Source organism: Panthera pardus, unplaced genomic scaffold (genome assembly GCF_024362965.1).
Source record: "Panthera pardus isolate Hobbes unplaced genomic scaffold, ASM2436296v1 HiC_scaffold_11, whole genome shotgun sequence".
Taxonomy (NCBI): domain Eukaryota; kingdom Metazoa; phylum Chordata; class Mammalia; order Carnivora; family Felidae; genus Panthera; species Panthera pardus.
The window spans coordinates 91,065,544-91,088,740 of NW_026526666.1; the positions used below are offsets into that span (position 1 = coordinate 91,065,544).

At 51.1% G+C, this 23,197-nt stretch overlaps 1 protein-coding gene across 4 annotated transcripts in view; it reads left to right on the forward strand.

Moving 5' to 3' along the window:
* Window positions 1-23,197, forward strand: part of ECE1 (endothelin converting enzyme 1) — a 112,864-nt gene that overhangs the window by 56,070 nt on the left and 33,597 nt on the right. For all 4 annotated transcript variants that reach the window (XM_019461677.2, XM_053898883.1, XM_053898885.1 and 1 more), the window contains exons 3-4: window positions 4,731-4,872; window positions 9,694-9,906. In XM_019461677.2, coding sequence (XP_019317222.1) covers window positions 4,731-4,872; window positions 9,694-9,906 — 355 coding nt within the window. The remainder of the gene's footprint in view (window positions 1-4,730; window positions 4,873-9,693; window positions 9,907-23,197) is intronic.

The following is a 23,197-nucleotide window of genomic DNA, read 5'->3' on the forward strand; positions in this document are numbered from 1 at the left end:
TTTCAGTGACTCAAAGGGAAATAGCTAAAGTGATACCTGTAGCCTAAACTGGAGAGCCGGTGGCCGTGACTGTTACCAAAGCCTGTGAAACCCATCCTGTTGCTCGTAAAAAAATCAGTTGTTTCAAGAGAAGAGAAAGCTGAGATATTTAATTCTTAGTGGTGGTTTTCTCATTTTTCTCTCCCTGCCACACACAGGCCTGTCCTTCGAGGGCGATTTCAGGCACGAGCCCGCTCAGTACTTTATATAAAGACCTCTGTGCTCACCAGCACGTCATTTCGGCTCATCTCCCCATTTGGGCCTTACACTCCTGGCTTTCAAGTTCTTCTGGAATTTGAGATGGCCAGACCTGGAACCTCATCTAGCTTCCTCATTTTAAAGATAGGAGATGGAGGTTCAGAGACTGCCCAGCGACACAGACACACATACATGCAGGGGTCTTGATAAAGTCGAGGCGGACCTTTGACGCCCCCCTTTTCTCACACCTTTGGTAGCTGGGTGTTCCTTCCGGGAAGAAAAGAGAGCTGGAAACGTGCTTCTTCTAAAAACTAGACTTTGGTTCCTGTTTAGATGGAAGGAGCCCTCCACCCCACAGCAGGTACTGGTATAAGCTACTATCAGTCATTGGAAGAGTGTCTGGCATGAGGGCAGGGGACAGGTAGGGCTCAGGGAAGAGGTGGGAGGACAAGAAGACATTATAGTTTTGCTCTGGGCTGGCCTCCATGGCCTCAGCTGGAAGTCCTCGATATAAAAACTTCACTGGTCATGGTCTGTCTGCTCTGAGAGACTGACTGGAAGCAGGCAGCCCGGTCACCCTGCCAGCCCTCGTGGGGTGGCCAGGCTCTTGGGCTGCAGCGGGGATGGGCTCCCTGCCAAACCCTTGGCCAGACTGACTCCTGTTTGCCTCTCTGCACAGCCCAGGTCGCTGGGGGACCTGGCAGTGGCTCAGGAAGAACCTCTGCCTCTTTTCCTGACCCCCTGCTTCCTCTGAAAATCAGGCTTTGCCCCACTCCCCTCCCCTTCTCCTGCTGGCTTGTCTCCTGGGCCCCAGGCAGTCAGGTCCCGTCCTTGCCTGCAGAACTCGTTCTTGCTGTAAGCCTAGGTGAGCCAAGCACTCCCTTCTGTAACCGAATATTTATCCCTCATTAGGGCTTTGTTCCCTTGGCTGTGGAAACCCTGGGAACCCCTAGGCTGGACAGCTCAATCTCTTTCTCTCTCTCTCTGTTTCTCTGGCTTTGCTTATCTCTTTCCTCCTCTGTCTCCCTCTCCACCTCTCTCTTTTGAGGGCATCCTTTTCCTTCGGTTTTCTCTCTCTGCCTCACGTGACAATAAATAGGATATTAAGCCCACCCATGAGCTGAGCATTTAAAGTAATTTTCAGCACCATCTTCCGGGCTTTGGCAGCTCTGCTCCTTGGCTGATGGCCACTCCCAGTTGCCTCTCTCGAGACGGAGTGGGCTGCCTGACTCAAATGCCCCCAGCCTCCGAGTCGCTGCAGACCGGCTCCGGTCATCAACTTGCCCTCATTTCCAAGAGGAATGTGAGAAACCGCTTGTGTCCTCCCCTTGCTGTGACCTCAACTTGCTGGATGCTCTGAAGGAGGCAGGGCGAGGACCACAGGGCTCAGAGAGAAGGGCCTCGCAGCCTGGCCCTGTCCACCGCTCCAGGAATTGGACGGCTTCTCCTGGAGAGGCCCCTGGATCTGGGCGCAGTGCCTCCGGGGGACTTCTGCCCCAGAGGGGTGTCTCTGGATTCCTTCTGCCCTCAGAGACGAGGCTTGTCAAGAAACCAGCAGGCCCTCAGCTAGTTCAGTGTGAGTTGAGCGAAGAACATGACAAAGGTTAAAAATCCTATTTTCAAGTCCTGTTTGCCGTTTCTTCCTGGAACTGCATTCGTAATTTAATTCGGACTTAATTTTGATTCACTTTTGCAGTGAGCACCATCTGTTTGCTTGACGCTAAACAATGAGGCTCGGCTCTATTGATGTTCCTCAGGGGCAGCGCGGCCGTGGGGCTGAGGCCGCGGGTTCTGGAGACAGAGAGGTTTCTTTCACGGTTCTCTCTCCTCCCCTACTTCCTGTGTTTCTTCTGGAGCTGCTACTGTAGTACCTTCTCTTAAGGATGCTGTGAAAAGAGAGTAGCCTCATCCAGCAACCAAACAGAATCAGCACGAAGCCAGGCACGGGGAGAGAACTCAAGTGTTGGCTACTTTTATGACTCTTTTCTCCTCCTCTCTGTTCCTTTCATCTTCTTCCCTCCCTTTCTTGCCTCCTTCCCTCCCTTTCACCATATTCCTCACAGCAAGGTGTTGCTCTCTCCGCAGATGGTAAGTCGGCCCGCTCCCCCAGGCCTGATGGCTGTGCTCCCTGGCTTCCGAGAGCCGGCACCAGGCAGAGGGGTGCTTCTTAAACCAAGGCCTCCCTGCTTCTTTGCCTTTCACCCCCTCGCCTCATGAGCTGGGCCATGGTACGGGAGGCTGAGAAGCCTCAGGTGGAGGCAGACGGTGAGACGGGCCAGGGCCAGTGTGGCAGGAGGGGTGAAATGTCAGTGCGAGAATTGATGCTGAGGAGAAAGCACTTTATAAACCTTCCAGTGCTGGGAACACGTTTAGCAGCGTCCCAGCTGACTCTGCACCAGGCCCTCCCGGCCCAGAGTTTTCACTTCACAGCAGGAGCCTGGTCAGAATCTTCGTTTCTCACATTTTTTTTTAAATATCTATTTTAATCTGTATTTATTTTTGAGAGAGAGAGAGAGAGAGCAGGGGAGGAACAGAGAGAGAGGGAGACACAGAATCCGAAGCAGGCTCCAGGCTCCGAGCTGTCAGCACAGAGCCCGACACGGGGCTTGAACCCACGAACCGCGAGATCATGACCCTAACCGAGGTTGGACGCATAACCGACTGAGCCACCCGGGCGTCCCTCGTTTCTCACATTTTTGAAACCATTCTTGAGAAAGGGGTTTCAGGAGGCGGCACCCTTCCCTCTACCTGACACAGCTGTTTCGGTATCGGGAGCCGCCTCGCCCTCCTCGGAAATATGACTAGGCCCCAAGTTCCTTTTGTTGGTCTTAGAACATAATTTTTTTCTTTTTTTGTCCTCCACATAAAGTCCTTGTGTTCCCCTTTCTCTGGTGTAGCAGTTCCCAGTCATTTCCTGCCCAGAAAATACCCAGGATGAGCATGAGGCCGCGTGGTGCCTTTCCCTAAGGTGACCAACCTCAGACCCCCAAGTGCCAGTGTAAGGCTCCCTGAGGGCTGTGACTTGGCTCCCGGGGACAGCCACCCCCTGAGCTTTTAGGGAGGCACTTGCAGGTCAGAATCTGAGTCTCCTCATCTCCCCTGGCAGGTCCCCACCCGTCGCCCCCACCCCACCCCACCCCGGCAACAACAGGTCTCCCCGCCTGCGTGCCCACACCCCAGCAAGCCTCACTCCCTTCACCTTGGTGTTTCCAAAGGGCAACTCCAGTCATGTCATTCCAGCCCTCCAGAAGATGTCTTCGTTCTTTAAATGGGCTTGTGGTGCCCCTTAGGATCTAGGCCTTGCCCCCTCTCTCCATTCTTTCCCCATCAGCCAGCCAGTCCTACTTATTCCTCAACACCCAGCACAAGCGTCTGCATCTCCAGGAAGCCTTCCCTGACTGGACGCCCCCACCCCCACCCCTTCCCACCCTAGTCTGTTTCTGTATCTGCCTTCCTGCTGGACTGTGAGCAGCTGAAAGCGAGGGAGTCTATCTTCCTCCCAGCATTTCCAACATGGCCCTGAGCCGGTGCTCAGCTGTTGGCACACCACCGTGTCACTAAGCCGAGCCCCACCTTTGGGGGACGCCTCCTGTCCTGTGGCCCTGGCTTTTGCAGGAAGCACCTCTTGGAATGGAGGGGGGCTCCCCCGAGCTGGTCTGGGGTGTGAAGGCCTGGGCTGAGGGCTCCGAGTGCTGTTGGCCAGTTTGTCTCTCCTCAGCCCTAAGGGCCCCGCCACGCCCTCCACTTCCTCTCATTGTGCCTCCCTTCCTGTTTAGCTAGATTGTTAGGCCGGGGACATTTTTCCTCCCTTTGAGGGCCTGCCTCAGTGGAGCTATCTCTCCCTTGCGTCTCCCCTGACACCTCCCAGACTCGAGTCCCTGATCCCCTGGTGGGCTCTGGAATCAACAGACGTGGGTTCAAACCCATCTCTCCCCATTTAGCTGTGTGATGAGAGGCAGGGGTCTCACCCTCTCTGAACTTCGGTTTCCTCATCTGTAAAGGAGAACTAATAACACAGCCCTCACGGGACTCGGAGGGAGCAATGAGCTAAGGATGTCTGCACTCCTGGGAAGTGTGAGCTGTGGTTGTGTCATCCTGGCCTGCCGGTGCGGGGGCTCTGAGAAGAGCCCAGCTGGACGCTCGCTGGATGCCAAGTCCAAACATCCTGTTCTTTTTTGAACTCCTTACTGGAGAAACAGGGAAGAGCTCTTCTTTTTTTTTTCTTCGACCCGTATCGGGTAACACAAAAAACACAAGTCCGGCTGGGTTGAGCGGCTTGACTCTAGCATTTAGGAGCTAATCCGAGCTGCTGAGCAGGGTGGCTGTTCCCTTCCTGGATTAGGACTGATTCCGTGGGAACCGGACCACCCCTGAGGCCAAGGGCAGCCCTGATGGCTCCCCGGGGCCCGAGCCTGTCGAGGAGCCCCTTGCTCCTGGGGAGCGGGGGGCCCAGGCTCACGTCCTCCCCGCCCCTCCTGCCTCCTTCCCTGCAGGTGAACTTCCGCAGCCCCCGGAGTGGCCAGAGATGCTGGGCTGCGCGGACCCAGATGGAGAAGCGACTGGTGGTGCTGGTGGCACTTCTGGCGGCCGGACTGACGGCCTGCTTGGCAGCCCTGGGCATTCAGTACCGGACAAGTAGGTGCCTCTGTGTTTCGATGCGGGCTTGACTCTCTCCTGCCTTCGGCTCTGTCCAGCCACTTGTGCAAGAGGGCTTCCCTGCTCAAGCCGGGACTGGCCTTCAAGGCCAAGGAGAGAGTGGGTCTGGGCGGCTCGGTGCTGAGATGGACTGGGGCACGGGAGGTGGACAGCGTGGGTGGTGTAAAGGTTTTGGACGTGAGTCCAAACACTGGCCCAGCCGTTCGTTGTCTGTGTGGCCTTGGACAAGTCACTTAGTCTCCCAGAGCCTGTGTCCTCTCTACTGTGAATGGGGAAAATGGTGTCCAATTTGGGGCTGGCTCTGAGGATTAGAGATAATGTCTATCACATACCTGGTGCCTATTAGGACTTCTTTAACCTGAGCTCTGAGTGCTGTTATTGTTAGGATGTGGGCTGATTAGATGCACAGTCTGGCACTGCCCATCATCCTTAGTTCCAACAAAATAGCAACAATAGCTTCCATTTACTTAATACTTTCCGTGGACCCAACACCCCACCTCTTCTTCACACACATAATCTCATTTCCTCCTCACAGCAACCCTTTGAGGTGTGGTTACTTTGGGCCCCGTTTTACACCTGAGGAAACTGAGGCAGTGAGACAAAGTGACTTGCTCAAGGTTACATGGCTGGTGCAGAAGTGACTAGGGCAGCCGGATTTCAACTGGAGGCTGGCACGCCCCACCTGCCTTTGTGGTTGGGGTGCACCCCAGTGCGTGTTAGAACCCCCAGAACAGCTGTCCTGTCACGGCCCAGCTGCCCTCTGTGTACTTCATTTGTACACATTATTATCACATTTCTGTATCGTACCTTGTCTAGCGGCATGATCGGGCCCCTCTGATCCTGCTGTCAGGTTTGAGGCTGGCCGTCTGTGTTTGGCTGAGAGGATCTAGTCAAGTACTTCATGTAGAGTTGATGCTCAGTAAGCACTTATGGAACTGGAAAGGGTGGAGTCAAGATAAGAAACAAGGATGGGGAGTCCTGCCGATTCCAGGGTCTCTCACACCCTTGTGCCCCAACATCTAGCTTTCCGATGGCAGGTGGTCCATCTGAGCAGCCTCTGGGGGCTTTGCTCGGGGTCCAACCCCACCTACTTGGTCACCTGATTACTCATCCCGTCAGAGAGATTATGACCCCTCACGGGATCTGGGAGCATTCACTCCAGGCTTCTCTGGGCCTTCCCCACTGTGAAGTAGCTGGCCTGCGTGGCTGGCCATGTTAGACTAGGAGGGGGAAGGAGTTTGAGGGCCTGGACGGAGGGCAGGACCTCATCCGAGTCATCCTTTCAGCCCCCTCGATCAGGCTCTCTGAGAGTGCCCCAGGAGTTCCCAGAAACTAGAAGGGAGCCGCCAAGGGCTGGATCCCAGGTGGGGCCCACAGGGAGCAGTCTTGCTTCGGCCTGTATCAGGGCCCCCTGAGGACCGCAGGAGGGGGTCCCCAGTCTGGACCGGGATGAAAGGACCTCTCCGCCCAGGTGGGCCTGGATGGGGGATCTCATGAGCCCTGAGCCAACTGATGTGTCTTCATCGGCTGCCTCGACCAGGGAAAGCAATGGCCATCCCAGATATTGACAGTAACCTCATGCCTGTCAGCAGGTGCTGGCATTGGCCACACCTGAGCAAACATCAGGCTAGTCGAAGCACATTCTCTGATGATTCTGAAAGACCATCTCAAAGTTATGTCTGGGCCCTTACATACATATTTGTCTACCCTCACCCTGCACCCCGCTTTCCAGAAACTTGCAGGCGCTTTACAAACAGTGGCAACAAAGCACACCGATTCTCCCAGAAAATATTCTTAAGTGTCTTACTCGGTGTTGAGGCCCAGCACTGCCCAGACAGGTGTCTGTGAACTAGATCTGGGGCTGTTCCTGCTTTCTCGACTGATCGCACACATCCTCAAAGGAAGAAATATTTTCCGCCTCTGCAGGTGGTGACCAAGCCCTGGACAAAGCTCATTTCATTCACTCATTCATTCATTCATTCATTCATTCAACAAACACATATCGGACAGCTGTTAGGTACCAAGTACCGTGCCGAGCAAAGACTATGTGAATGTGAGTAAGGTGCTGGCCCTACCCTCAAGCTCACGTTCCAGCTGGGGAGGGAGACAGGGAGACAGTCATGACACAGCATAGTCTGTGCTCAGAGAGCGGACAGCCAGGCAGCCAGCCAAGGGGCCCAGCAAAGAATGAGGGTCTGGGAAGGTTTTCCTCAGCAGCTGAAGCCTTGAAAGTGTTGACCGTGATGTTAGGTGGTGGGGGGGCCTGGAAACAATTAATTGATCAAATACGTGTTAAGCCCCTGCTGGGTCAGGAATAGCGAGAAAAGATCTACAAACCATTAAGCAGGTAAACAACCAATTATTGTTGCTTAAGCGCTAGCTTGGTACCTAGCAGACTGGGTGCTTTCGTGAAGAACTCAGGCCTCTCAGAGTAACTCCTGGAGACTGGTTTCTTCTTTTGTGTTTAAACCCAAGTCCTCTCATGATAACCTCAAAAACCATTCATCCAGGATCTCCCCACCCCCCAACCCATGGTCTCTCCCACGCACGCTGGCATGCAGATTCTGACATGTCTTGTTCCCCAAGAATCACCATCTTGCAATCTGTCTTCTGGGCATTCCCACAAGCCAAGATTTTGTCAGGCTTCACTTCCTGTAGTTTGTTGTATAAAAACAATAGGTATTCTTTTCCTTTCCCGAATATGAAGTTCTACCATAATAGTGAATAGGCTTTTTCAAACTACGCAGAAATGCTCTTCCCCTTCCCCCCACCCACCCTAAAGATTCTAGGAGATGTATTTTCCTTAGTGGGGAGTGGGCCGTGCGACTTGGAACTGAGATGGTCTCACCTAGAGACAGTTAAATGGCACCATATCCCTGCCGCTTCCTTTCTCTGTTTTCCTGCCTGACATGCTGGTAATTTGTAATTGTTGTATAGTTCTCTCCAAACAAGTAATTACCTCACAATAAGGTTACCTTGATTTTTATGCTATCGTGTGGCTCCTGTGAGCCCTGCCAGACTTGGTGCCTGTCATCGGATATTAAAAAGCCCACAGGCCACCCCAGCCGGGCTGGTGCCAGACTCTGTATCCTTTCCTGCTCTCTGAAGGTTGGGCTGGGAACATCGGGCCCAGCCACGAAGGCGGCCATCATCGCAGTGAAGTCAGGTCCACTGTGCTTCCTCGCTTCTAGGTGGAGAAACTGAGGCTCAGGGAGATGAGGTCACCTGCACAAGTCTCAGCCAGAATCAGAAAGCTGGGATTTAACCCAGGTCTCAGAGCCTCCAGCCCCGGCCCTGCCACACTCCTCCCTGTGTGGTAGGGATGCTGAACTTGAGAGAAGGGCCGCCCCAGACCCGATGTGACCGGCAAAGAGGCGGTGAGGGAAAACTGAGAACCTGGCCTTGGAGTTGCTGCAGCAGAACAGAGCTGGTTCAGCCTCGGCTCTCCCCCTCGGCCGGGTGACCGCGTTCCATTCATTCACACAGAGCCTCAGTTTCCTTCTCTTTGAACCGGGCGTCACAGCCTGCAGTGAGGCCTGAATGAGATAACACACGCGTGTAAAGTCCCTCTTGTTGCCCGTGTGGCATGTCAGCGGACGATCCAGCTGGGCCTGTGTTCTTAGTCACGAGGCTGGATCTCTGGCTGCTAAGGCTGCCCAGTTTAGTTCCTCTGCTGGAGCCCTCTGACCAATGCTGAGGCAGGGGTCCGGCCCCTCTTCTTGCCTCTGACCTTCGATGAGCCCTCACTGCCTCCGCCCCATGTCCTAGGAGAGCCGGGTCAGAGGCAGCTGATTCACTGGGGGCACTTACAGTATCCGGTGGCCCTCCCCATGGCCCACCTGCACCGGTTACCATCCCTCCTTAGGAAGGCACCTGGCAGATGCCTCCTGTCATTGCTGGGATAGCACCCCTCCAGGCCTATAGGAGACAGAACAGAGGAAGGATGGGGTACCTTGGCTATTGAACAAGGTACTTAACTTCTCTGTGCCTCAGTTTCCTCGTATATAAAAATGGCCTTGAGCAAAATGGTCTCTTAGGTTTGTTTTGGTTTTGTTTCTTTGAGAGTCAATGAGATCATCTCCCACCTTGTACTCAGTGGGAATGATTTGTCATAGTTTTTTCTGTTCCTAATAGGCTCTCCTTCATCTTAAGTCCTGGCACCATATTGTCTGTATCACCCAGTTGTCATGGACCAAATATACTCAGTTTATGTTTATAGAATAAATGACAGACATTTCTCCTCCCGTCGTGATTTAACTTTTCTTGTATAATGTCTGTATCCCAGCTAAATTATTAGCTCTTGAAGGAAAGACTATGCCTTTTATATCCTTCACCGCACACACGCACATGCACACACACACACGCACGCACACACACACCTGCGCACACACACTGTCACACCATACTCAATAAGACCCTGGAAGAAACTCAGTAATTATTTTGTTGAATAAATGATTGCATGAATGAATGAATCAACTTGTTGAGCATCAGGGAATAATAAAAAAAATCAATGAATATTTATGAAAGGAAGGACTGATTAAGAGAAACACCTCTGTTCTGGGTACTTTTCGAGCTGCAGAAAGCATTTTAAAAAGGGAGCTAAAAAAAAAAGTCTTATTTTATAAGCCAGGAAATTGTTAATCTACTGAAATCATTTGTCTCTAGAAGTCTAGTGACCATCCAGCTCCAAATCCAGTTGGTCAAGGCTGGGGTGGGCCATGGCACCCCAGGCCACCTGCACTGTATTCCCACAGCCTTCTCCCTGCCCTTCACTGGCCTCTTATCCTTGACCCCTGCCAGGAACCCCCCCAGTGTGCCTAAGTGAGGCCTGCGTCTCTGTGACCAGCTCCATCTTGAGTTCTATGGACCCCACGGTGGACCCCTGCCAGGACTTCTTCACCTACGCCTGTGGCGGCTGGATCAAAGCCAACCCCGTGCCTGACGGCCACTCACGCTGGGGGACCTTTAGCAACCTCTGGGAACACAACCAAGCCATCATCAAGCACCTCCTCGGTAAGCACCCAGCAGGGAGGCCAGTGCGTGGGCTGCAGAGGGGAGCCGTCGGCTGGACCTACCTGGCCAGGCCTGGTTAGAGCAAGAGCTTGACACAAGGGAAGACCAGAGGCTTTGGAGTTGATGAAGCCGGGTTAAAATGTCTGCCCCGTCACTCATTGCGTGGTCCAGAGTAAGTTACTTGTCTCTGAGCCTCAGTCCCTTCATCTATAAAAACGGGGCTAATACACAGGGATGAAAGGTACAGCACAGGGAACGTAGTCAGTGGTACCATCATAGCCTTGTGTGGGGACAGACAGTAGCTCCTCGTGCAGTGAACACAGCACGGTGTGTAGGCTTGTCGAATCACTGTGTTGTACACCTGGGACTAACGTAACATGGTGTGTCGACTATACTTTAACTAAAAGAATTTCTTTTAATATTTATTTATTTTGAGAGAGAGAGAGAGAGTCCTAAGCATGGACGCGGGGCTTGATCTCACGACTGTGAGCCGAAATCAAGAGTCGGATGCTTACCTGACTGAGCCACCCAAGTGCCCCCAAAAGAAATTTTTTTTTAATGGGACTAATAATACCCAAACTTCGGAGTTTTGAGAACTATACAGCACACGTGTAAAGGGTTCGCGCAGTACGTGCGGCGCATAGTAGGTTCGCGAGGACTGGTAGCTGTGGCCCTTGCTTTTGTGGCTTTAAGCTGTGGCTTAGTTTGGACCGGAATTGGCTGTGAGCTTTGAAAGTTGTGAGCCAAGGGAACCAAGGTGAACACACTTGGTCAGACTTTAAGGTTGCGAGCAGATTAAAGTTAGAACAGTCTAACTGAGAGTTTATGCATTGCAGGCAGGGCCGTCCCTTGGCCTCGTGGTGGTGGGGCTTGCACGATAACCGTCTAACTGAAGTTCTCCTCTTTGCACCTTGTTGGGCCTCGGACACCTCTAGTTGACCTTGGTGTTGGTGGTTTCATCCTTAGGTTAGAGCCCCACGTCTGTCTTGTTTGCAGGGTTAACCGTGGATACTGTTTGTCGAATTAACACCCAGCCCCCGGGGGTGGAAGGAAGTGCCCTTGCTGCTGGGTGAGGCCCACCCGCCATGTCTCCTTGGCCCGCTGTGGCTCCTGGGCAGGCCCCCCTCTGCAGCCCCCTCTGCAGTCCAACTTGCAGCTTGTCTCCCTGAGGATCAGAGCAGGGTAGTGTGTGGAGGCGGGGCTGAAGGAGCTCAGTATGCCAGGGACAGCAGAGCCCCCACACTCTATATGCTGTCTAGGTACCTCTGAAAGGGGACACCGCCTTTGAGTTCAGAACTAGAAGTTCATATTTGCTTAAGAGGCAAATATGTCTATGGTAGCCAGATTAGAATTCAGGATGTCCCTTCTCTAGCACCTAAAGACAGCCAAGGGCTTGGCACAGACCAATAACCAATGCAGGAGAATAGTCCAAGTAGGAAACAAGATGGCCTAGGGCCTCTCCGTTAGTCACCAGGACCTGGGTTCAAATCCTGCCTCTGCCACTTATTCTGTGATCTCAGGTCAGTGACATGGCTTCCCAGGGCTTCTCCTCTCATCAGTATAATGGGAACCGTGCCTCCTCCAGGTTACAAAAATAAAGTGGGAAAAATGTATTTAAAGTGCATTGCCAGGGCACCTGGGTGTCAGTCAGTTAAGCGTCTGACTCTCGATCTCGGCTCAGCTCATGATCTCATAGTTCATGGGAGGGAGCCCCACATCATCAGGCTCTCCGCCGACAGCACGGAGCCTGCTTGGGATTTTCTCTTTCCCTTTCTCTCTGCCCCTCCCCCACTCTCACACCCACACGCAGTCTCTCTAAATAAATAAATATAACTAAAAAAAAATAAAGCTCATTGCCTAGGCCTGGCATAGCGGGGCGGCTGCTGTGTATGTTAGTGTCGTAGTTATGATTCACCTTCGACCTTTGCACAGTCCTTTACAGTTTACAGAGCTCTTTTTGTAGATGTCGCCTTATTCGATCCTGTAGGTAGGAACGGGGAAGGTATCATTCACCCCACTTGATAGATGAGGAAACTAAAGTCCAGAGGCATCCACAAGACAGACTAGTAGGTGGCATGGCTGGGACTTGCCTGAATCGGGGCCAGGTGTCCTTCCCCCCCACCGTCTCACCCCACCTCCTTCAGATATAAGGGGCGGCTATGACTCCCGCCCATCTTGCTGGCAGTGCGGGGCATTGAGGGTCTGAAGGAAGGAGAGAAGGAAACTGATGTTTGAGTGTCTGCTGCTTGCCATGCTGTGTACCAGGTTCTTTTTTTTTTTTCTTTAATGTTTTTATTTTTGAGACAGAGAGAGACAGAGCGTGAGCAGGGAAGGGGCAGAGAGAGAGGGAGACACAGAATCTGAAGCAGGCTCCAGGCTCTGAGCTGTCAGCACAGAGCCCGACGCGGGGCTCGAACTCACGGACTGCGAGATCGTGACCTGAGCTGAAGTCGGACGCTTAACCGACTGAGCCACCCAGGCGCCCCTGTACCAGGTTCTTTATATCCATTGCCTCCTTCATCCTCACAGCCTCCCTGGGACTTAGGAACTCTTGTTCCCTTTTTATAGATAAGGAAACAGGTTCAGAGACATTAAGTGACTTTGCTGAGGATACATTGCTGGTCCTGGATGGAGACGGGCTCCAGCCCTGGGGAGCAGTTAGCACCGAGAGGAGACGGAGAAGACAGGCAGAGAGGCCTTCTAACTTTCCAGCGTAGGCCCAGGACTGGCCCTCCTGTGTGGTGCCCACGGCCCATGCTCCTGCCAGTCCTTATCAGGAGGACCTTGGGTCTTTGCCAGGACTGAGTCCATGCCCCATCCCCCATCCCCCGACCCTCCCCCCAGCTGGCAGGGGCCATGAGGAGTGGGCTCTAGTCCCGCGCTCTGGCCTTAACATCCATCCTATCCCTGAGAGTCAAGGTGCAGGTGGAGAGCTGTGCTGTGCTGGGCACGGAACAGGCAGAACCATGCGTTCAAGCCCCTGACCCTGCGGCCGGGGTCTGGTAGGATCAGGACGCCAGACTGCAGGGTTTTGAAGTCAGGCAGCCTTGACACGCTAGCTTATCACTTGTGTGGCCTTGGACAAGTGACCCGCCTCCTCTCCGGCTTAGTTTCGTTATCTCTAAAATGGGGGTAATGATGCCATCTAACCCAAGGTTACCATGAGTATGGGCTTATAAGTGCTAGGTCAGCGTGCTTAGCACAGAGCTTGGCACCTAGTAAGTGCTCACCAAAGCAGTGCCACCTTCTCGGTGTCCCGAGTGAGCGCCAGCCCAGACCTCCCCCTGACAAGCCGTGCGACCACAGAGAAGCTACTGGGCTCCTCGTCTGTAAGGTGGGAACTGACTCAGAGCATTGATGGCAATGTTGTAAGGATTAGTGCAGTGGCTGAAGAAAACCTCATTATTGCTAATTTTACTTCTTTTAGAGGCACTGATGTGGACCTAGTTATTAGGGAAAGAGGTACAAGGCATATCCATGACCATGCTAGGTTGTTTACTTGTATTATTTTATTTAAGCTGTGGATGTATATACCCACTGTACAGACGAGACTCACAAATACCTAGGAAGTAGTGAGATTTAGCCCCGGAGCTGTGGGGCCTCAAACCTGCACTCTTTTTCTACCGACTCCCCTGAGTCAGATTCACCATGCAGAGGCCACAGAGCGGCCCAGAAGCACGATTCACCAACCTCCTTTTTCCCAGTGGCAGCTTGATTAAGCTCTCCAGTCTAGGTGGGACCTGGCCCCAGCCTGATGAACACAGCAGGTGAGGTCACCCCCAAATCCTACTGAACAGAAGCTTATGACCAGAAGGAATATCCTGGAGTCCCCTTCCTGCCAGGCTCACTCTTGGGAATTAGTCTGGAAACAGCCCCTCACCTGTGGGCCTTGATATCTGGGATTTTGACACCTGGAAACCCCCGAAGGGGCAGGAGGCAGGTGAGTGGGTGACAAAAAAATGCGGGAACATGGGCCAGTGCATTCCTGGGCTCAAGGCCAGACTGGTTTCAGCTTCTGCAGGACATAGGGGTCAGCCAGCTGGCCTCAGGAGCGGGACCGGAGCTGATGGGGAGTGGAGTGTGCAGGGGGTGCCCAGGCTGGCCAAGCTGGCTTAGGGCAGACTCCTCTGGAAGGAGAAGGAGCATTCAGAGTGCTGGTGAGTATTGTGTCAGCTGGCCAGGCTGACCTTGGGCGAGCCACTCCTTTCTCCGAACAGTGAATTCACTCTGGCCCCCTCAGAGGATATCCAGGCAGACCTGTAGCAGGTGGACTGAAGTCTGCCAGATGCCACTGTGACATGTCCTTGCAGCTCACGGGCTGGGAGGGCTGACCTCAGCTTCATGGGACAGAGGTGCCTCACCCAAGAGACACTCTGCCACCCACCCAAGTTGCCGGCTTGGGCTGTCCTCGTAGGCCTTGGGGAGGCAAGAGCATGGCCTCCCTTCATCAGGGGAGGGATGCAGCTAGACCTCTCACCCTTAGGCTGGGCCTTGCCCCAGGCTTTCCAGCTTGTGCTCTTAATGCAGATTATGCTGCTGCCTGGACTACCTGCCTCACCCCTTCCAATCCTACAGGACTTTTCTCAAACCTGCTTCCTCCAGGGCGCCCGGGTAGCTCAGTCGGTTGGGCGTCCAACTTCGGCTCAGATCATGATCTCACAGTCCGTGAGTTCGAGCCCCGTGTCAGGCTCTGTGCTGACAGCTCAGAGCCTGGAGCCTGCTTCCCAGTCTGTGTCTCCCTCTCTCTCTGCCCCTTCCCTGCTCATGCTCTGTCTCTCTCTGTCTCAAAAATAAATAAAAACATTTAAAAACAAAAAACAAAAACCTGCTTCCTCCGCGAGGCCTTCTGTGGCTACCAAAGGGCCTCTCTGAGTTTGAGCTACAATTGTGCTCTATGTGCCTGTCATATTTACTGTATTTTATAAGATTAATGCATGCAAAATTAATGCCTGGTTTTTGTAACAATTTGAGCAACCCGTATTCCACAAGGAATTTGTGGTCTCCCTTCTTTCTACCCCAGCGCCAGTCTGCCTGAGAAATAGAGACAGAATCATTCCATCAGTATTAAATTTGTCCATGTCAGTGACTTGGCAATTAATCGTGTCGCCCTGTGATATGTCTTGCACTTTTATTTTGGTTCGTTTTCCCGGTAGCTGCTGTCTAGCTTTGTTGCATCTTCCCATGCGTATTGGAAACTCTGTGGACAAGCTGTGTCCAACACGCTCTCCATCTGCAGCAGCGTGCCCGTCTTTCACGTTCTGAGGACGGGAGTGGGTGTCCAGGGCTTCTCCAGGCTGGCTGGACTGCTTCGGTGCTGCCAACCTGGAGGAAAGGAAAGGAACGCAGAGAGAGCTCACGTCCCTGACCTCAGCCACTCGCTTGTGGGACCTCAGGCACATTACTCAACCTCTTGCCTATAAATTGGGCGTGATAGTAATAACACCCGTTGGTGGAAGCTGTTAGGACCAGATGCACACTCACAGCCACACCCACACAGAGAGGAAGCAGTTCGTTTTCTCAGGATGGCTTAAGAATGCTTGGGTTCAAATGCCAACGCATCGCATATAAGCTTTGCCTCCCTAGACAAGTTCCTTCCTCTCCCTGGGCCTCACTCTCTTTCCCCGTGAAATGGGGGGGATAGTATCACCTCAGGCTGTCAGCGTGGTGATGAGTAGAGCTCGGCCAGGACTTGGCCTGCAGCAGATACCAGTCGTGGTAATGATCTCATCATTTACTATTGTTCTTCTGCAGAAAAAGATGCTTCGTTTATCTGCTCCCACACTTCTGCTCACAGGATGGGGGCCTGTGACGGCCTGAACTGAGTCTGTGGTTTTATCTAAAACCAGTGCAGATCTTGCCGTGATGTGGAGTCCCACATGCTCCTGGCCAGATGGTCTTTCTGAGCACAGGGACCACAGAACCACAGAATTCCCAGGAACCCCCATCTCTGCAGCCCGCCCAGCTGCTGGAGATCGGTTTCCTCCCTGGGAGCGATGTGGGAGAGGGTGTTCCAATAAAAACTTACAGAGGAAGAAGTGGGCCGATTAAACGGTGTGCTGTCTTTCCTCTTTGAGACTTTGGGGAAGTGACTGAGGGAGTTTCTGGAACTCAGGGTCCCTGGAAGGAAGTACCCAGGCAATTGGGAGGCCTGTTGTCTGGCCCTGGGGTGCCAAATGATTTTCATACCGTGGGGGCCCTGGAAGTGCCGCCATATTCAAACATGGCCTCCATCTCCATCCTGGGAGCTATACTGTTGAGCAGCTAGGCTGCTCCCATGGAACCTTCTTCTGGAAAGTAAGCGCAAGCAGGGATGTCTCTGAGGAGTCCAAGGTTTTCCTCATGAGAAAACTAAATGTGGCTCATTTCACTTTGAACCAAAGCCTCCTCCCTCGGGCTGTTGTGATCGGTACCTTTCTTTGCAGAGCTCCCAGAATATTCCATCATTCATTCCTTCGTTCAGCAGTTAATATGTTATACACCAGCTGTGTGCCAGACATCACTAGGTGCAGGGATTGTGTAAGAAATAAGACAGCCCTTTCTTGTGGAACTTATGTTGTAGCAAGGAAGACAGTAAACAGTAAACAAATAAACAAGTAAATAAGGAATGTTGTGAAGCATTAGGGCTTTGAAACCAATCACATAGGATGCAGGGCCATGAAGGTAAGAGGCCACTGTCACTACACCAGTCAAAGAGGGATGGGCTTTCAGAAGAGGGACATTTGAACCGAAGCTTGAATTAATCATGAGAGAATGGACCACGTGGATGTGAGGAGAAGATTATTCCAGGCAGGACAGTGAGCACAGTGGTCCTGGGGCAGGGATCTGGGAGCAAGAGGGAGAGGGGCTGGAGACAGACCAGGGGGTGGAGACCCCCATCAAGGGCAGTGTTTCTCAACCTTTTTTCATCAATTGCCCCCTCCCTAAAAGGTTTTTTTCTGCTGGAAACGTCCGACTTTAGCTCAGGTCATGATCTCACAGTTCGTGAGTTTGAGCCCCATGTCGGGCTCTGTGCTGACAGCTTGGAGCCTGGAGCCTGCTTTGGATTCTGGGTCTCCCTCCCTCTCTGCCCCTCCCCTGCTCGTGCTCTGTCTCTGTCTCTCAAAAATGAATAAATGTCAAAAAATTTTTTTAAATATTTTTTCTGCTTTATTTTTTTTAGTTCAATTTCTTTAAAGAGATAAACTAAAACAGCTCATGCATTTCTCCCATCACCCCACCCACCAACTCTGGCAACCACTTATCTGTTCTCTAGATCTATGAGCTTGGTTTTTAAAATATATAGTATATACAATATATTTTTTTAATTTGTCTTTGTCTAACTTCCTTCACTTAGCATAATATCCTCGAGTTTCATCCATGTCATCACAAATGGCAAGATTTCCTTCTTTTTTATGAATGAATAATATTCCTGGTGTGTGTGTGTATGTGTGTGTATATCACATTTTCTCTATCCGTTCATCCATCAGTGGGCACTTAGGTTGTCTCAATATCTTGGCTATTGTAAATAATGCTGCAGTGAACGTGGGGTGCATATGTTTTTGAGGTAGTGTTTTTGCTGACTTAGGGTACATATCCAGAAGTAGAATCGCTGGATTATAGGGTCGTTCTATTTTTAATTTTTTGAGGAACCTCCATACTGTTTTCCACAGCGGCTGCACCAATTTATATCCCCACCAACGGTGCATGAGGGTTTCCTTTTCCCCACGTCCTCACCAATACTTGTTATTTGTCTTTTCGATACTAGTCATTCTGACAGGTATGAGGTGGTCTCTCCTTGTGGTTTTGGTTTGCATTTCCTGATGATGAGTCATGTTGAACACCTTTTCATGTGTCTGTCGGCCATCTGTATGTCTTCTTTGGAAAAATGTCTATTTATGTCTCCTGTCCATTTTTTAAAATGTATTTATTTTTGAGAGAGAGAGAAAGAAAATGAGTAGGGGAGGGTCAGAGAGAGAGAGGGAATCCCAGGCACAGAGCCTGACACAGGACTCGAACCCACAAACTGTGAGATCATGAACCGTGAGCCAAAACCAAGAGTGTGATGCTCAGCAAACCGAGCCACCCAGCCACCCCTCTTCTGTCCATTTTTTAATAAGATAATAATTATTTTTTTTTTTGCTGTTGAATCGTATGAGTTTTTTATATATTTTGGATATAAGCCCCTTATCAGATGTGTGATTTGTACATATCTCCTCCCATTTAGTAGGTTGCCTTTTTCATTTTGTGGATGGTTTCCTCTGCTGTGCCCATACTGTCTTCATTATCAGGGAAATCAGGAAGCATGATGCCTCCAGCTTTTTTCTCCTTTCTTACTCTGGGGGAGCCTGGGTGGCTCAGTCAGTTAAGCATCCAACTCTTGATCTCAGCTCAGGTCTTGATCTCAGGGTCATGATTTCAAGCCCCATGTGGAGCCTACTTTAAAAAAAAAAAAAAGATTACTCTGGCTATTCAGGGTCTTTCATGGTTCCATACAGATTTTAGGATTATGTGTTCTGTCTCTGTAAAAAAATGCCGTTGGAATTCTGATAAGGATTGCATTGAATCTGTACATTGCTTCTGGTAGTATGGACAGCATAACAGTATTAATTCTTCCAGTCTATAAACACAGAATATCTTTCCATTTAAGCGTCTTCTCCAATTTCTTTCACCAATATCTTGTCGTTTTCAATATACAGCTCTTTCAACTTCTTGGTTAAATTTATTCCTATATATTTTATTCTTTTTGATGTAATTGTAAATGGGACTGTTTTCTTAATTTCTCTTTTTGATAGTTCATTATTAGTGTAGTATAGAAATACAACAGGGACACCTGGGCGGCTCATTCAGTTAAGCGTTTGATGATTTCGGCTCAGGTCATGATCTCATGGTTCATGAGTTTGAGCCCTGAATCAGGCTCTGCACTAATAATGCAGTGCCTGCTTGGGATTCTCTGTCTCCCTCTCTCTCTCTGCCCCTCCTCCACTTGCACTCTCTCTCTCTCTCTCTGTCTCTAATAAACTTAAAAAAAAAAGAAAAAAAGAAATATAACAGACTTTTGCGTATTTATGTTGTATCTTGCAACTTTATTGGATTTGTTTATTAGTTCTGACAGGTTTTTGATGGAGTCTTTGGGGTTTTCTGTATATAATATCACGTTCTCTGCATTATAGCAACAGTGTTACTTCTTCCATTCCCTTTTTTTTTTCAAAATTAAAAGACATTTATTCTCTCATTCACCATATTCACAGAACAAAAGATTTATAACTTGTGTTTAACTTGATAGATTTAAGTATTTCTTCCTTTCCAATTCAGATGCCTTTTATTTCTTTTTCTTAGCTAATTGTTCTGACTATAGCTTTCAGTGCTATGTTGAATAGAAGTGGCAAGAGTGGGCATCCTAGTCTTTACCTGATCTTAGAGGAAAAGCTTTCACCAGTGAGTATGAGGTTAGCTGTGGGCCTTTATCATGTGGAGGCACATTCCCTCTATACTTTGTTGACAGTTTTTGTCATAAATGGATATTGAATTTTGTCAAATGCTTTTTCTGCATCTGTTGAGATGATATAATTTTTATCCTTCATCGTGGACATTGAACCATCCTTGCATCCCTGGAATAAATGATACTTGCTTGTGGTGTATGATCCTTTTAATGTTTTATTGAGTTCTGTTTGCTCATATTTTGTTGAGGATTTTTGCGTCTATGTTCATCAGGAATGTTGGCCTATAATTTTCTTTTCTTGGGGCATCTTCAGTTTCGGTATCAGGGTAATGCTGGCCTTGCGAAGTAAGTTTGGAAGAGTCATCTCTTCTGTCTTTTGGAAGAGTTTGAGAAAGATTGGTCCCTTAATTCTTTGTTGAATGTTTGGTAGAACTCACCGGTGAAGCTGTCTGGTCCTAGACTTTTGTTTGTTGAGAGGCTTTTGATTACTGATTCAATCTCCTTACCAGTAATTGGTCTGTTCAGATTTTCTGTTTCATCGTGATTCAGTCTTGGTAGGCTGTGTATTTTTAAGAATCTATCCATTTCGTCCATGAAGTCCAGTAAGAATATAAGAGATACTACTACTCACAGTTTATGTACTATATGTACACGTGAAAGCGTAAGATATTTCTGCTCCCTAAGAGCTAATTCTCTCCCCCTTCGGGGGCAGTATTGTCCCTGTTGAGAATGCGCGACATAGAGCCTTATAGGCAGTTTTAAGGGATTTGTGTGCTCCAGAGTATATTTGAACTCAGAGTCGTTCAAGACACTTGCTCTATAAAGTCCACACCCAGGGTTCCACCTCAGCGTCTACTAGACCGTCTCCAGCTAAAAATGTTGGAAACCGAACTGCTTATCCCCCTCCCCATCCCTCGACCCCTTGCTCAGGTCAAGGAAATGCAGTGGCATCTGAGACTCCTCTTTCTCTCATACTCCAACTGCTTCTCGCCCCTTCTCTGCTGTCGCCCCAGCCCAAGCCCGCACCATCGCTCACCTCGTCTGTTGCAGTGGCCTGCCACCTGGCCGTCTTGCTTCACCTCTGTTTCCCCAGTGCCTTCACCTCTGTTTCCCCAGTGCCTTCCAGGTCATACGTGCCCCACGGGAGAGGATGAAAGAGAGGAGAGGGGAGAGGGTGCTGAGGGTTGTCCCAGTGGGCTCCATGAACCAGAGGGAGGCAGGGGGAGCCATGGAGGAGCTGGACCTTCTCCCAGAGCTCCTGCCCCAGCCGGTGTCACTGTGGGAATACAGGGGATGTGAATGCCGATTCCTGGTGAGGCCTGTGCCCCTGGCCCTTCCTGCCACACCTGCCTCATTTCCTGCCTGTGCCAGTCTCCATCAGGCACTGACCTCATCGCCCTCTCGGCGCCCAGGTACGGCATCCTTCCTCATCAGACAGACACTGGGCTCGGTTCTCCCAGCAAATACTGCTGGGGGCTACTCTGTGCCCTCCTCTGAGTTCAGGCGAGGAAACGGACAAGTAGGATGCAAACTAGTGGGTGAAGCGGCCCAAGCACAGGCCCCCGTGTCCCCGCCACATTGAGCTCAGCCTTCAGCCCAGAGTTCGGGCAAGGGGTTCCCTGGGGCCTCCCCCGCCATCCTTTCTCAGGGCCTCCTGTCCTCACAGCGTTTGCCCTCCGTGCGGTCAGATGCTTTGTGATCATCTCATTGCTGTCTGTCTCACCTACCAGCCTACAGGCCTTCTTTGGACAGACGCGTATCCGCGTGGTCTGCTGCACTCTCCCCCCAGCCCGGCAGCCACCAAACCTTAGGAACTCAATAAACATTTGTGAAAAAACAAGTGAATGTGAGATCCAGGGTGTGGAGCTCAGAGGAAGGAAGTTTGAACTCATTAGGGGCAGCCTCTCAGCGAAGGAGAGCGGGAGGGTGTGTGTGCCTGAAGCACACATTCTGTCCGCCTGGCGATAATGCAGAGAAAGATGGGCACCTGGAACTCTCTAGAATGAGCACAGCCAGGCTGTTCCTCCGGAGCCTTTCTTTGGGCCTCTTATCTCAGTGGCCTTGGTGCAGCAGGGGAGGGAGATGCCAGGCCCTCTCATTGGCCAGAGTACACAGAGCACACTCCCCCATCACCGACCCTGGCATTTCAGGGTCACGGCCAGAGCCACATATGGAAGATGAGACGCTACTTTCGGGCTCTGGCAAGCAATGATGATTCTTTTGCTTTCCCTTCTAACAGCCCAGCTGCTGGGAGGCATTGTCATAGAAACAAGGCTTCTGGGGGGGTGGGTGGACACCCCCCTTTTGCTTTCCCTGAAGTTCTGCTTCCTGAGTCTGAGGAGCAGGGAGAGGTCCAGCTCTCCCCATTTCTGCCCTCCCCTCCGGAAGGCTTCCTTTCGTGTTCCAGAAGGGAATAGGGACGCGCAGGTGTTTCTAGGCTTCAGCGGCATGGCAGGCTGTGGCTTCCAGGGCTGTGTGGACCCTCCACAGCCCCTCGTCACTCAGGCCCCTGGACCACTGTCTCTCTCAGGGTTCTGTCTCTGCATCTCCCTTCAGACTAGCTCAGGCTGGTCCCATGCCCTCTTCAGGGCCATCACCCTGACTTCAGCAAGATGGGGGTTGATGCTCTCTGACCAGAGAAAACCGTGGTGCTGGTTATGGTAAGAATTGGGGGGAGGGCAGGTGGGCTTTTGCAACAGGGCTGGGAGAGCCAAAGTGACCCACGCTGGAAGTCAAGTCAGGAGCTGACGGGTGCCCCCTGCACCACAGGCCGCTCCAAATGGATATCTTTTCTCTAGATAGCATGCCCTTGTGTGCCTCTCGTGTTTCCCCAGACTCTCCAATTCCATCCAAACCCAAGGCTCTTTCCCCTCATTTCTACCTGGTGAATAACTTCTTACCTTTAAAAGAACCAGCTCGGGGAGCCTGGCTGGCTTAGTCCGTGGAACATACACCTGATCTAGGGGTTGTCAGTTCGAGCCCCACAGTGGGTGTAGAGCCTACTAAAAAAATTGTTTTTAATATTTTTTTATTGTTTTTTACACTTATTGATTTTTTGAGAGATAGAGCACAAATTGGGGAGGGGCAGAGAGAGGAGACACAGGATCCGAAGCAGGCTCCAGGCTCCGAGCTGTCAGCACAGAGCCCAACAAGGGGCTCAAAATCACAAACCGTGAGATCATGACCTGAGCTGAAGTTGGACGCTTAACCGACTGAGCCACCCAGGTGCCCCTAAAAAATATTTTTAATAAAAAATAAATAAAAGAACTGGCTTAGAGCTAGAGTCCCCCTGACCCCACCTCACCCCACCAAAGGGTGTGAATTTTCTTTGGGCTCCATAGCCATTTGCATTAACCAAAGCACCTCCGTGTCTCCCGGTCATTTCTTTGCTTGGCTGTGTTCACTACTAGACCATGAACTCCCTGGAGGCAGAGACTACCTGGGTCCTATTCATGTCTGTAAAACTGGAGCCAAGCCCAGTGCCTGGCACTCAATAGGTGCTCCATGTTGGGGCCTTCACGAAAGAACGTCTCCAGAGAGGCTCCACAGGAAAGATGGCGTCCGGGAGAGGCCTTGAAGGGTGTAGGATTTTGACAGTGTCCCATACAGGGGGCCAAGGGGACGTTTTTCTTCATGTGTTTTCTTGTCTGTTATCGGTGTCGTCATACTAGAAAGGAAGAAGCACGGGGACGGGGACATTGTCTTTTGTGTCCCCGAAGCTTGTGCAGTACCTAGCACAGAGTGAGCATCTAGCATCTATTTAGTGGATGAGTGGATAAGGTTCTGCCAGAAAAGTCTTCATGGAGGAGGTGGGGCTTGGGGGAGTCTTTGAAGGAAGCAAGAGAAGGAGTTTCTGGGTCCAGGAGAAGTGAA